The sequence below is a fragment of the Anoplopoma fimbria genome, chromosome 15 (genome assembly GCF_027596085.1).
Source record: "Anoplopoma fimbria isolate UVic2021 breed Golden Eagle Sablefish chromosome 15, Afim_UVic_2022, whole genome shotgun sequence".
Taxonomy (NCBI): domain Eukaryota; kingdom Metazoa; phylum Chordata; class Actinopteri; order Perciformes; family Anoplopomatidae; genus Anoplopoma; species Anoplopoma fimbria.
Genome location: NC_072463.1, coordinates 23,547,614 through 23,561,854, shown reverse-complemented (window position 1 = coordinate 23,561,854; position 14,241 = coordinate 23,547,614). Strand labels below are relative to the sequence as shown.

Here is a 14,241-nt window from a genome sequence, read left to right as displayed (position 1 = left end):
AAATAATAAGAGGCGAGAATAGATGGGCGAGAATACCAAAGAGGGGTGTACTAAAAATGAACACTATAAAATAAGAAAAAGGCCTCACCTACGTGAGCTGTCAGAAGTGAATGACTATAACTTATTATTTATGGTGCTGATAAGAAATAGAGGACAAGAGAAATCCAGTGCTGAGAGATGTAATAAAAGGCAAAGTGGAGTACATGGACAGGATAGTAAGGTTTGGATGGAAAGATAAGGAGCAGGTGTAAAAGAGATCTAAACTAGTTATGTCTCCCAGTCTTTTTATAGCACATCTGTGACCTGGTGGCAAATAGGAAATAGCCACCAGGGCAAGTGGAAGCATGTAAATATACACACAGAGATAGACAGAAGATGACTCTAATCATCAGAGTTATTGCATCTTTGTGTGACAGTTTGAGCCTTTTTGTACATGTGTGTCCATGCATGACTGTGTGCATTCTTGTTGCCTTTTTCAGAGTGTTACACCCACATAATAGCTTGTCTTTGTTTCCTAGACAACTATAGGGAGAGAACAGCTTTCAGGCACAGAAAGCTGCTGTGAAGTTAGCTCACCGCCTGATAAAGCCACACAGCAGCCTTGACAACACATCACAACACAAAACCCTTCTTCTTGTTAGCTGAAGTAGATGCATGTTACTTTTTGACATGTTTACTCTGATTTTCTATAATGATAAATTAATCTAAGTGCAGAACATTCTGCATGGGATTGTCTGCCATGTATTGATGGTCCGCAGTACAGCTATGGCTAATATGTAACTAGTGTAGCTACAATGAAGTGGAATAAAAGGTCATTTTGAATGTTGGTCTGTGGTATGAAGTTTTGTTCTGTTGTTTGGGCACAGAGCGGCTCAAAAAGGTCCATATGATAAAAGTATTTTTCTCGATGGTACTGCTGGAAGTGGCATATATTTTGCTGGTGCCCAAGCTGTGTGGGGTTGAGTATGATGAATTACTTTTGACCCCTTGTTCAGCTTTAATTGATGGTTGATCTCTACAGTAACTCCACTGTCTGATGTGACAGTTTATACATCTTGTATTGCAAAACCTGAGGGGTTCCTTTAAAAATAGGAGCAGTTGTTTTCTGATGAAGTACTTTAGATAATGTCTTATTGAGAGAGAAATGAATAGAAGGGAGTGTGAACATGCTGGAGGCTGTCAGGCACTAAACATGTCCGACCCACAGCTTCTCTTCTCACGAGTTTGTCTCCTTTCTCCTCCTTTTTGTGTCTCTGCCTCAGCAATGAAACACTGTGACCTACATGTACCGGCATCATTTGCTTCATATGTGACATATGCTTCATGTCCATGTGAGTGTGCACAGCAATTATAATTGTATATGCACTTTAAAACTCATGGAAATGGAGCAACATATATACAACATATTATGTCATACTTTTAGATGTTTTGGGTCACTTTTTTCTGTGAAATAGCTTCAATCAAATCAGCGAGTGAATTATTTGCATGCATTTGTGGTTGCAAGCATGTGCAGTGTGTCATTTCCTGTTATAAAGAAATGCAGAACAGGTGCTGTTGTAAGGAAGCCTCCAGTGACGCTTTTCCATATCAAACAGCAGCAGAGGGGTGGATGTTGCCGTAGTTTTACCTTATGTGTAAAAAAGAAATGGTGAGATGCTGGAAAGGAAGAGGTTTTTCTAAAGAAGCGAAAGCAGAAATGATGGTTTGTGGTAGGAGGTGGCAGCCAGATTTAAGCTCAACTAATATTACCACTACCATCACTGCGGACTAGCTTGCTTTACAGTTAAACAACATTCATTTTTATTTCCCTAATTTGTGAACTATATGAAGGATTGCCATGAAATTTTCTACAGACATTCATTGTCCTCAATAGAATGAAGCCCGCTGACTTGATGATCCTCTGACATTTACATGCATCTAAATGTGTCAACAACTATGCTGACGCACTAGAATAAGACGATGACTATTACACATTATATCTGCTAAATATCAGCATGTTGGCATAGTCATAGTGAGCATGTCAGCATGCGGATGTTAGCATTTAGCTCAAAGCTTTACTGTGACTTAGCACAGCCAGAAATAGCTTCCAGCATGGCTTTAGGCTCTTTCTTGTGATTGCCTTAAGTTTCTACTGGTAGGCTATTACGTGGCACAAACTCCTCTTAGTGGCTAAAATTAACTTTGGGTTGTGCACCAACAAGGATTCATTTTAAACCCAATTAGATAGTGGTTTCTTTAAAACAAAAACAAAATTTAGTTTTTACCATAAACCTAGACTAAATTGAATTATGTTGAACCAAAACTTTAAACTCCAATTTAAAATGTGATCTAGCATTTACTTGAAACTTACGCTTGAGGAGTTTTACATTATTTTTTTGGATTGAGTTAGCCAAGTAATCAAGTCTGTTTTTTATAGTTTATTTAATAGTTCCTAACAGCATGCAGATTCAAGTTGGCAAGCATCATATTGATTAAACTTTTGGTTTAAACTTGGTGTAAACTTACTAAACAGCGATTCGTTTTTTAATTGAGCAACAGAGCTCTGCTTTATTTTAAATGTGGATTTACTTATTTTAAACCTAGTTTTGCTTAACTCTGATAATAAGTAGTCTAAGATTAAATTGATCCTTTTTGGTGCAACTAGCCTAAATCTTTTTCAGATGCATTCACCCAGGTCTGTTTGCACTGATAACATGATGTTTGTAATTAGCAGATGGCTCTGAACAAGGTTAAAGCTTTAGCTCCATCGATTTTATAATTCTGAACTGTAATGATCATGTTCTGTTGTAAATATTTGTTTGGAATGCATTTATTTATTTTTATGCTTTGAATGAAGCCCTAACTAACTAGCTAGCTAATTAACTGACTAAGTTACTGTAGCATACAGCCAGCGTGCCAGAACCAGACTACATTGCTCGAGTAGGTATTAAGACAAAGGATCTGACCAGCTTTAGGTGTTACCTTTGGTGGTTTGTTGTGGACTAAATCAATATATCACATGTCCTGCATCTCTCAACTATCAACACTCAAACACAACAAACAAACTGACCAGCGGTCATGACAGCAACTCGCCCAGTCATACCCCCCCTGCAGCCGTGTGTCACAGCCTTTAATTAGCCCAGAAACCAAGCCGTGCTCCCTGTTGATCCCTTGTTACATTTCACAGGGATTAGTCTCCCTTTTCAGTCCTTTAAGTAACTCATCACATCATGAGGCGTTGCAAATTAGAGTAAGCAGTGATGGTATGTGGCATTAGTCTATTCAGTTTCTGTGCCGTATAAACGTCATCTTCCTTCATTCAACGCCTCCCCTCATTTCCAAGTCATAGTCAAGCCTGTAGGATCATTGTCAACACCTTCCTCCCAACCACAGATTAAGCAGTTTAGTTCTACTGATACTAGTAATTGTGACACTGTACACTGAATTCCTGTGGCGTACACAGCTGTGTGCTTGTGGGGATTAGTGTGAGCCCTTGGGTTAAGTGGACATTCCACAAAAATTGATTACCCACCTGCTGTACTGGAAATGTTTTTTATTTTTATTTTGTATTTTCTGTTTTATTTTATTTATTTATACTTGAGCACTGCTGTGATAAAAGTCAGTTAAATACCATTAAATGTCTGGAGTAGGGCTTCACATTTATCAAAATTTGATGATTTTACCATTTTAATATAAATATTGTAGTGCTGCGGAGATGTCCTAACATATACATCATATTCTACAGACTTCTACAAAACATCTGTGTTTGGTGCAGATGCCCGATAAAATTCTATGTTTTTTAGTAAAATTTAAATAAGGTGTGAAATAATGTTGCGAATCATATTTCAATTGCCATGCCTGTCAAAATGATCACAATTCGATTTAAAAAAAAAAATAATTCAGCCCAGCCTGGAGTCATGTCTCTCTTGCCTCTAAATGCCTTTGGTCTTTCCCTTCCTGACTCAAGCTGTGAAGAGGAAATAGGACATGAGTTTTGAGTCAGATTGTCCTATTTCCACAAATCAATTACAGCATTGTAAAGGCTGCTGTGGTGTCATTTTGGTACACTGTTTGGATGCAACTCATGTCAATTTGTTTCATCCATTCAACAGGATACCACTGTCTATGAAAAGGAAAAGGACATCATATCTGTAGTAAGTAATTGTCAAATGTTCCCTACTCTAGTATAAGACATTTTAGTTTCCTTCTATTTTGTTAATAATTGAATGAGATATTCTTGATAGTAAAGAGTGGTTTGTTTCACGCTCCAGGGCCGTCAGTTGGTGTCAGTGTGTGATGAGATCCTGGATTCCAGTCCTGAGGGTCTTCTTAGCCACACCGCTCAGCTCGAGACTGTCGACCTAGTGCCTGTGTCACCTGGTGATCAGCTGGTAAGACCTACTTGATCTTAAGAGCTCTTTGTCTTTATTAAATGTAGAACCAATAAAAGGGTATATTATTAAATTGAGTAGATGGAAATTCAATTTACAATATTAAATTCCAGCGCTTTTACTGTCCTATATATTTTCAAAATGTGGTCAGGAAGTCTGCATTTGTTTTGTTTCACTTCAATGCACTACAAATGTTATTAATTTAATAACGAATTACTATTGGTTCAATATTATTATCTCCATATAAAGTGTTCAATCATAATAGTCATACTATAATTGCAAGGAATTATTTGGAATTAAAAAAAAATATTATTACTGTGGGCCACAGGCTGCTGACGCAAAAGCTTTAATAAGAGTGATATGAAGATGTTTAAGAAACCGTGATTTCAGCTGTGTTTATCTATTTTTTAACTCTTTATGCTTTTTCTTCACTTGACTGGTCACCCCTGGATGTTTTTGTTTGTTTTGTTCTTCTCATTCTGCAGCATCTTAACATCTCATTGTTACCATCATTTATGTTATCATCAATTCTCTCACCATTATGTTTCTCTCGCTCTCTCTGTCATTTTCCGTATGAATTTACTGCTTTCACTGCCTGCAGTTTCCCATCATCATGTGGTTCAACACATCACCTCTTCCATTAAACTCAAGCTTCTGCATGTACCCTGTTCTATTTGTATTATTCTCTCAAAAACAACTTTCTCTTCTCTTCTTTTACAGCCTTCAGTCGGTACAAACGGTACAACAATTATAGATCTATTCTTTGCCTGGTTTCTACATAATCTAGTGTGCTGTTCATTTATTTCTAAGTACACATTTGTCCAATTTCCTTCCCCTTTGTGTATTAAGCCCATTAGGGAAAAATCTTACATGTTAGTTGGTAATAGCAGTCTAGTCTCCTTGTGCTCACTCATTCGCTTGATCTGCCTTCCTAATCATCTCCAGTGTGTCGTAAAAAGCTGATTTTCTAGCTCCACTTCAGCTCTTCTGATGCTGTAGTCATCAGGCAAACATGTTGTTTGTGTACATGGACGCGTATCTGTGTTTGTCTCCAGGTGGCTACAGCTATAGAAATTGATTGGAGCACATCAGAGATATGGAGGTCTTTCCTCTTAATGACGGAAAGTAACGGGAACTAGAGACAGAAAGGAAGAAGTGAGAGGACGAAAGAATGTCATTCATTGAATTTAAAATACATAACATACATTGTCTTGATTGATAAAATATATAAGTGAAAGCCTGCTTTTTCCCCTTTTCAGTTTCCCTAAATTTAAAATGATTCCAGGTACAAAGGAGAAGGTGGAGAGAAAGAGAAGATATGCAAATTCAATTTTAAGCATTCACATGAGTTTCACATTTGAGTTTTTTTAGCTTTTGAAATGCTGTGATATACAGTAAGGCATCCAACTAGAGCCAGTAAAGCAAGGAAAACCTGGATATTACCTGCAAATGAATTGATGGAGCAGTCGCTGCTCTTTTCAGTTAAAACTTTGAATCCCCTCATGTTTCTGTTACCATGTGATACTTATTGATTATGTGATCTGGGCTTTCTGGGGTGTGATTAGTTGGCTCTAATCCCTACACCCAGTATGACTCAAAATAAGCAATCAATCAAGGCCGGCTGAGGGGTAATTACAGGATGAACCATCCATCCATCTGGAGGCAGACATCAATATCTCCACAGACTCCATCAGTGATGACAGAAACAAGATAGAGCAATGTTTATGTGTCCACTATGGTGAAACATTTTGGTTCAGTGATGTGAAAAATGTGCATTTTGTATTGCAAAGTTGCTAATATGCAGGTTTATCATCCTGTAACTTTCTTATCTTAACGTATCTATCTAATGTATCTTTCTATTTCTCTTCCTCTTAGGGGATTGAGATAACGTCCACTGGCTACAGTAACCACTACGTGACTGGAACTGCTGTTGAGGTCAGGCTCTCTCATTAACTTTCACTTATGACTCTCATCACCCACTCATCCAAACAGGGTCAAACATGTCTGTGCTGTTGACCAATCCTGAAGAGCAGCGTGACTCAGACCTCTGCTCCTCTTGAACTCCAGACCAAAACGTTAACTTTAACTATGGTTTGTCTCTTTGCACTGTGAAAATTAGGCCTGGGTTTACATCCGAAAGAGTTTCACAAGGTTTAATTTCTGAACCCGTTCTGTCTTGTTAAAAGTGTGCTTACCTGCCGAAGTGTAACAGGTAACAAGCTGTGACTCTGGATCAGTTTTTACTGCGTATTTTCTGTTGGATTCATGTGTGGTGTTGAAGCAGGGCTCTGGACGAAGCAGAAATCCCCTTGGTAGTACTTTCGTGACATTTTATTTTTAGCTGTTGGCTTATCTTTCATTTGAGCCACTGCTCTGAAGTTGAAAACAATATGAGCTCTTGTGCTGCAAATACGTTGCATTTATAACTTAAAATGAAATCTATGAATACTTACTTGAGGCTGATTGGTCCAAATGCTTCTGACTGCATGTAAACAAAGAAACATCTTGCAGTTGCAGTTTTGCAGTTTTTCAATCTATCTGATAAATAAGCCCTTGTGCCTAAAAAAAGAGTTAAAACATATCGAAATGCACAAAACAGTACTTTACAAAAACATAGAATCTCTGCTCACTCATTGCAAATCACAGTGGATAAGACCAGAATTTGTCTCTCAAGAGTAAAATTAGCAAAAGTTACACTGAACAATATGTGGCTGGATTTTCTTTATTATGAGTTCTTATCTCTGTTCTTTGTTTCTCCTTTTTCAGCCTTCATCGGATGCCTATTTGAAGATCTTGGCTGGTGATGAAGTGATCCAAGTCAATGACCAGATAGTGGTGAGTGTTACAATATGAACAGAATGTGATCAAAAGCCTGCATATATGTTGCACTGTTCCGTTGCACTGTATGTGAGTAAACCTCTCAGTCTTGAGCTTTATGTAACAGAGACAAACCTCTGTACGTTCGTGTTTCTGTGTCCGAAACAATAACCCTCGAGGTGGAATAATCATCCGTTTTGCTCCATCAGGTGGGCTGGAGCAGAGCTAACCTTGTGAAAAAGCTTCGAGAGAATCCCAATGGAGTGACTCTGGTCCTGAAGAAGATTCCTGGGGTAGCACAACGCAGAAACACAGTCCAGCTCTCCTCCACACAGGTCAGGGATCATTGAAGTCCTCCTCCACTCACATCATCACTCTGTCAATTCTTTGTACCTTTCTGATTTACAAAGGAAACTGTGTTCAGTGGTAGTATAACCCAGGAACGTTGGTTTTGATATATTAAGGGTCCTCAGAGGATGATAGTCATCAAGTGTCCCTTGACCAACTCTTTGGTCCATGATGAGGTGTCTTAAAAACTAAAGGGTTGATTCCATTAACATTGCTGTAGCTATATTTTTGGTCTCAACAGGAAAAAACACACACAAGAAATATCAAAATCTCATGTGAAGATTGCGTTGATCGCAAGAATGTTTCTGCATAAATATCTAAAACGTTTCCTTAGAAGAAATACAGAATGTTCAGTATTTGCTCCATCCCATTTATCATATCTTGATTTTTATTGAACTGTTTGAATCATTACATCATCCATGTGTCACACACAGTATCTCCACCATCCCATTTCGACAGAAGATTAGAGAAATATGCATATCATCACTGTATATCAGTGTGAACAATGACTCATGATGGGCCACACAGGGACTTAAACATTTCTCAGGAATGACATTCTACTTGTTGCTCATACTTTGCCTGAGAATCTTGTGGGCTTGAAAAACTTGTGTGTGAAGCCAATAGAAGAAATCCCACACAAACAGTGTTATTGTTGCACACACACAATTTAGATTTTCGACCGTGTAGTTTCAGTTTAGGATAATTACACCCAGGGGTGAAAAATCAAGTCATATTTCAGAAACTGGATTATTTACACAGTTTATGTCACGGGAACCTGAAGCTTTCAATGAGAATCCCCTCATCCATTTCCATACACACTCACTCTCAGGAGTCACTATGGCGACTGTTCGTCTTCGAACCACAAAATAAATTACATACTGGGTCTGAGAGAAGCACACACACTTTGTGCATTTCAAAACCCCTTGTGACTACCATGTTAATCTCTGATCTTGCTGCAGCCGAAGGGTGAGAAAACACACATAAGGAGATTTGAATCAGCTCCCTATTGCCCTCTCTCGATGCCCTGTTCTTTGCGAGAGTTTCCCAGACTGTGTGTGTGTGTATGTGTGTGGGTTTGTGTTGTCGCCACAGAGTGAGGGGATGGAGACCTGAGGAAAAAGCTGCTATTGCAATCCACATGACATCCGCCTCCTTACCCTCTGCTAACCCCTAACTACACACACAGCTTAGTGAGCACACTCATACTTGTATTTCTGCTGATTTCTTTTCAGAAGGAGGAAGAAGAGAGATCAGAGGGGGAAGAGGACGAGGAGACTCAGAGGCACTCCATATTTGAGAGGGTAGCAGCGTCCGTCAGGTCCCTGTCTTTTAGGTGAGAGCATAATTAATTAGCTAATTATTATAAATATATATCTGTGTGGATCAGGTCATTGTTGGCAATACTGGATTTTAAAAGTTTTTTGTGAGAATCAACCCTCACTTCACACGAATTCACATGGACGGCTGGGTCAAGAGTGACATTGATGAGTGCAGAGCTTACCCAAAGTTGAACATTTGTAAGATCTCTGCAGCACGAAAAAATGCCAAACTTTCTGTTCAGCGCAAAATAGACGCTAAACACGTAATGCTGCCTCTGGAAAAAATAAACGCTTTGACCAAATACCTACCTGTGACTCGTGCTATTTTTAGAACCTGCTAGCGGGATACTTATTGCCTCTTTGTGGGCGACTGGGCGCAGACAGGCACTGTTTTGGCTACCCCTGATGTAAAAAACAAAAACTTTGAATTGAGAAACATTGAATGCTAACAGATTTTAACATGTTAAGAAGAAAATTCCGCAAGGTACCTTTAATTGTAAAACACCACACATGACCAGAATAGTTTTCAGCAGTCTTTTCAGAAGCAAATCATCTTGCCGTATCTGGGTCTGTCATCTAAAATACATTCAGTCTTGAACGGAAAGTGTCCTTTCCTTTATCTAACCAATGAAAAGAAAGACTGTTTAGAGGTGTGATAACTCTGCATCTCAGACCAGGTTGGACATACCAAGGATTTACTAGAGAAGAGCTGATCCTCCCACAAACCCTTTTGACCTCATTAATCTGCCAGCACCATGTAGGTTTGCAGTGAGGTCACACTGCAAATGCCATAAATCCCCCCATCAACAACCCACGGCTGACTGGAAATGAGAGAAGAGGAAGCGATGAGCAAAAAGATGAATAGATGAGGGAGGTTTGGAGAGATGAATAAAGACGCAAACAAGGGGGAGTACAAAAAGAAAAATGGGAGAAGGAAGGAAAAAGAGCAATGGAGAGGCAATTGGAGACAGTGAGAGCTGATGGGGAGCAGACGTACTCACACAAATGGATGGAGTAGGCGGGGGTGGTGCATTAAGGTTGTAAATATCTCTGTCACATCCTGATAAGCTACAACTCCACTCTTAGGTAATACAATTAAATAGAAACTTTAGACTACTGCCTAACAGTCATATTTCACCTCTTTAAAAGTCAAAATAGGTCATTTATACTGTCATAGCTTCTCAGAAGCACCTGAATGCACCACCAGTGAGTTGTTTCTATTGGTGTTGTGATCTGTTTCTATGTGTTTTCCATTACAGGAGAGCCGTTCACGGGCCAGTGGTCCAGCCTATGGGACAGGAGGAATCAGAGTTGTCCTCTGACAGGGAGGAGGAGGGGAGACTGACTCTCACTTCATATCAAAGCCAGCAGGGGGGGGCGTCACCACTGTCAGCCTCAGGTAGGAAACACAGAGGGAGCTCGGGCCTTCGGCAAGACAGCATCTGGTTTCAGTTGTTGAAGGAGGATTTTAGACGGAAACATATGAAAGAATAACTACCGCTTAAGGCCTCGAAATATATAAAAAAATGCTAAATGATGTAAAGATATATCGTCCTGAGACGTAACTGTAAGCAGTGTGGACTGTGGTCGGTGATGTTTATTTGCATTTTCTGGTAACGTTAAAAGGATTTCAAACTGTGACATCCCATAGAAGAGATGACATCAAATTACAAAAGTCTCGCTTAATGGAAAACCAGTCAGTTTAATGGATTTACCAGCACTTGTACCATGCACACTAATGAGATGTGTTGCCTAGATACAGTGATGGTTATGATGTTTTTTTAAATAGTTATACTGTGACTTCTCTGTCAAAACAAAGCTAGAATGTACACTGCTGGTTGATTACATTACATTACAGTCATTTAGCAGACGCTTTTATCCAAAGCGACTTACAGGAAGTGTATGATGAATGATGAACACATGTATATGTTTTTCTCAGGGTCCTTTGAGAGTTTGGAAAGTTCAAGGCTCTCCCCAAGACCAATACAAAACCGGTCTCCATCACCCAGGAGTCTATCTCCCTTTAGATCTGGGTCATTTAGAAGTCCTTCACCTCAGGGAGTCGACCAGGAAACAGCCAGCATCAGTTCCTGCCCTGAAATGGTGGGACAACCGGTGAGAGGAAAAAAACAAGACATGCAAACATTTTCTTTCAGACATTTGAAACATTTTTAACCCCACTGTTGATGTTGTTTAAACTACATTTGAGTTAAACACAGTTTACACGCAATAAATAAAACTCCATCGGTTTATTTTTTCAGGGCAATAAGGAAACTAAAAAGAGCTCGACAAAAGGTAAACATTTATGCTGTAATACTAACATGAATATGAGACAAAATAAGCCCTTGTTTAAGAGCAGAAGAGGGTATACACATGTTTTCTAAGTATGTACAGACTCATCTGTAGGACTGAAGACGGAATTAATTACAAATGCACATGATTCTGCTAACTTATTTCTCAAATGTTCTGTCATGTTCAGAAGAAAATAAAGGAATATTCAGAATTTGGAAAGGAAAATGTTTTTGGTGATCTCTGCTCTTCTTCCCCATTATTTTGTCCTCCCAGGAAAGACAACGGCTATGAGCCGGCGCCGCGTGTCCTGCCGCGAGCTGGGCCAGCCCGACTGCGACGGCTGGCTCTGGAAGAAGAGAAAGGAGAGCAGCGTCTTCATCGCCCAGAAATGGCAGCGCTTCTGGTTCGTCCTCAAGGGGCCTTGCCTTTATTGGTACACCAGCCAACAGGTGTGAATAAAACTATGAGATAACTTTATCTCTCCAGAACCAAATAAATGAGGTAGTACCATTGAAACACACAGCCTCAAAGACTATTTTAATAATGTTATTTTAGTTTATTATTGTATTATGGTTTAGACAATAGTATATACATTTTCTTTTCTTATGTATAACTTTATTGAATTGTTTGTTTGGATATGTTTTTTTGCAGGATGAGAAGGCAGAGGGTTTTGTCAATATGGCCAGCTACAACATAGAGAGTGCTGGAGAGCACAAGAGAAAATAGTAAGTATGAACTTAATGATAATATCACAGTGGCTTTCTAACATTTCATCCAGGAATATGTGAGGATGTACAGTTTGTTGATATTTTGTAACAGTGTTTTAATCTTTTAGTCGCCAATGTTTAGTTTTAAATACAAACTTTGTGGTCCCTGTGCAGAGTGGATGATTTAACTTGGCTTGCATAAACAACATACTGTATATGATGTACGACATACAGGAGTCTGTGCAAAATAAAACACATTTTCAAAATTACTGTTAGAGCAAAAGAGCCCGTTGTATCTGAATCTGAATTTATGGTGTCTTATCTCTTCAGACAAAAGAGATGGGCGACAGGAATTTATTTTACATGTGTTTGTGTCAGCATGACCTGTGTGTTTGAATTCCACTGTAATGAGAAACTTAATGTTTACGCCTCCTTCTCCCTTTGTTCTCTCTCCCTACAAGCGTGTTTCAAATGTGCCACCAGCGATTTCACAACTTCTTCTTTGCAGCTGACAATGTCACTGACATGAGCAAGTAAGTTGGATCGATAACATACTAAGGCCTTGTTCTGCCTGTATTTCTTCTCTTTCTTTCTCTTTTTCCAGAACCTAAACAAACGATGGGTTTAATAATGCATGTATAGCCTTCAGTGCTACAGTTCTTAAAAACGCAGCTGTATAATGGTAGACTAGGTGCTTTAGCTACAAAATACAATATTCATTCATTCTTTTTTTGATAACAGTGGTTTTTAATCATACTCTAACAGGTGCCGGTCTGCGCTGCCCCCTACAGTTAGCTGTTAAGGATTCTGTTGTTGTGTTTTTTAAAGTAATGGGCACTTGTTGAAATGTAAAGGTCATCCTGAACATTACTGAGGAATTAATTGTATTTGCTTTCTCTGTGTTGATATAGCTTGTTATCTTTCTTTCTTTAGGTGGATTAACTGTCTGATCACAGCCATACAGAAGCACAAGAAGTTTAACACAGGTCCAGATAGTGAAGAAGGTAGGCAAACAACATCCTTACATTTCAACTTAAATGCATATAAGATATGCACTTAAAATGTATTTAGTAGTTTCTCTCATCCTAAATGTCTTGCAATACCTTTGGTTCATATATTATCTATTTAACTTGACTTGCATTTTGGGATTTAAAAAAATAAAACTGATGCTTGATGAGGTGTACGGGTGCTGAAACTAAAATACTTGGCAAGATTGTGATTTTTTCTCCTCCATTGTTCAACATCAGGACACCTAAGTTGTACTGTGGCTATCATTAATTCATGGTTATGATGGTTTCGCCAGGCAGAGTTAACTGGCAACAAATTAAGAAGCATAATAACTGTTGCTATGGTTACCTGCAGTTTATTCAGTGATTTAAGTCAAGCCAGCAATTTAAAAATGATCAGGAAAGTTATATGCACACCAGATGTTTTTATATACCGTCATATACTGATATGAAGTCTCATGATAAAATCAATAATTATCAAATGTTTTTACTGATAGAATGTTACAGTGAGACTGAATCAGAAAGCGAGACATCACCTTCGACCCACAGAAGAAACAAGGTTGGTTCAGTTAGAGGTTTACACCTGCATAAACACACAACTCACACCATTTGGAGCTTCATTCAGATCATTTCCTTTTTCATTACTTGCCTCAGAAAGTGCAGTCCCACACCCTGCCTCGGCCCAAGCGGAAGACAAACGTGCCATTATCGAATCTTGTGACAGGGGGCAGCAAAGGACCAGGTATGTACTGAATAACTCTGTCTCAGCTCTTTGCTGTTTTTCTATTTTCTCTCTCAATGATCCATTACTTTAATCATGAAGACTGTATTCCCCTGACAGATGTTGTAATAATATGTGAGTGGAAAATGTATTTTAATCATGACATGTTGTTTTCCTGATTTGACCCTGTGAATGTTTAACCAAATCAACTGTTGGCAAATTATGTTCAACCAATCCCCACTGCTCTTTTTTGTATTTCATTCCATCTTTTTTATCATGTCTCTCCCTTTATCTTTATTTGCTCTTCGCTTTCTGTGTCTTCCTCCCTGTGAGAAGGAGGACCAGTGGATGAGATGGGCATGATGTTAAACAACATAAAGGAAGGAGGAGTCTCTCTGATCGGCCACGAGCAGCCGTTCACACACGACCACTTCAGGAAATCCTTCATTCGACGCAACAAGAACCCCATCATCAATGAGAAGGCGCACACGCTCCGAGCCCTGCAGAGCACTCTTAAGGTGAGCACCTGGCTCAAGTATCACTTCCCCTGTATGTCATATGACATACTGACATATAAAAATAACTGAATTGTACAAAAAGTTAGTTTTTTCTCAGACAAGTTTCATATTTGAACATATATGCACCGTCACTGAAACCCCC

General features: G+C 39.0%; 1 protein-coding gene across 1 annotated transcript in view; it reads left to right on the top strand.

Annotated features, from left to right (window-relative positions):
* cnksr1 (connector enhancer of kinase suppressor of Ras 1) overlaps nucleotides 1-14,241 on the top strand; it is a 32,807-nt gene that overhangs the window by 17,381 nt on the left and 1,185 nt on the right. Inside the window, exons 9-24 of the mRNA XM_054613284.1 lie at nucleotides 4,092-4,133; nucleotides 4,251-4,370; nucleotides 6,246-6,305; nucleotides 7,137-7,205; nucleotides 7,397-7,522; nucleotides 8,768-8,868; nucleotides 10,114-10,253; nucleotides 10,794-10,969; nucleotides 11,116-11,149; nucleotides 11,420-11,595; nucleotides 11,798-11,871; nucleotides 12,315-12,386; nucleotides 12,787-12,857; nucleotides 13,358-13,419; nucleotides 13,515-13,602; nucleotides 13,918-14,099. Of these exons, the coding sequence (XP_054469259.1) occupies nucleotides 4,092-4,133; nucleotides 4,251-4,370; nucleotides 6,246-6,305; nucleotides 7,137-7,205; nucleotides 7,397-7,522; nucleotides 8,768-8,868; nucleotides 10,114-10,253; nucleotides 10,794-10,969; nucleotides 11,116-11,149; nucleotides 11,420-11,595; nucleotides 11,798-11,871; nucleotides 12,315-12,386; nucleotides 12,787-12,857; nucleotides 13,358-13,419; nucleotides 13,515-13,602; nucleotides 13,918-14,099 (1,593 nt within the window). The remainder of the gene's footprint in view (nucleotides 1-4,091; nucleotides 4,134-4,250; nucleotides 4,371-6,245; nucleotides 6,306-7,136; nucleotides 7,206-7,396; nucleotides 7,523-8,767; nucleotides 8,869-10,113; nucleotides 10,254-10,793; nucleotides 10,970-11,115; nucleotides 11,150-11,419; nucleotides 11,596-11,797; nucleotides 11,872-12,314; nucleotides 12,387-12,786; nucleotides 12,858-13,357; nucleotides 13,420-13,514; nucleotides 13,603-13,917; nucleotides 14,100-14,241) is intronic.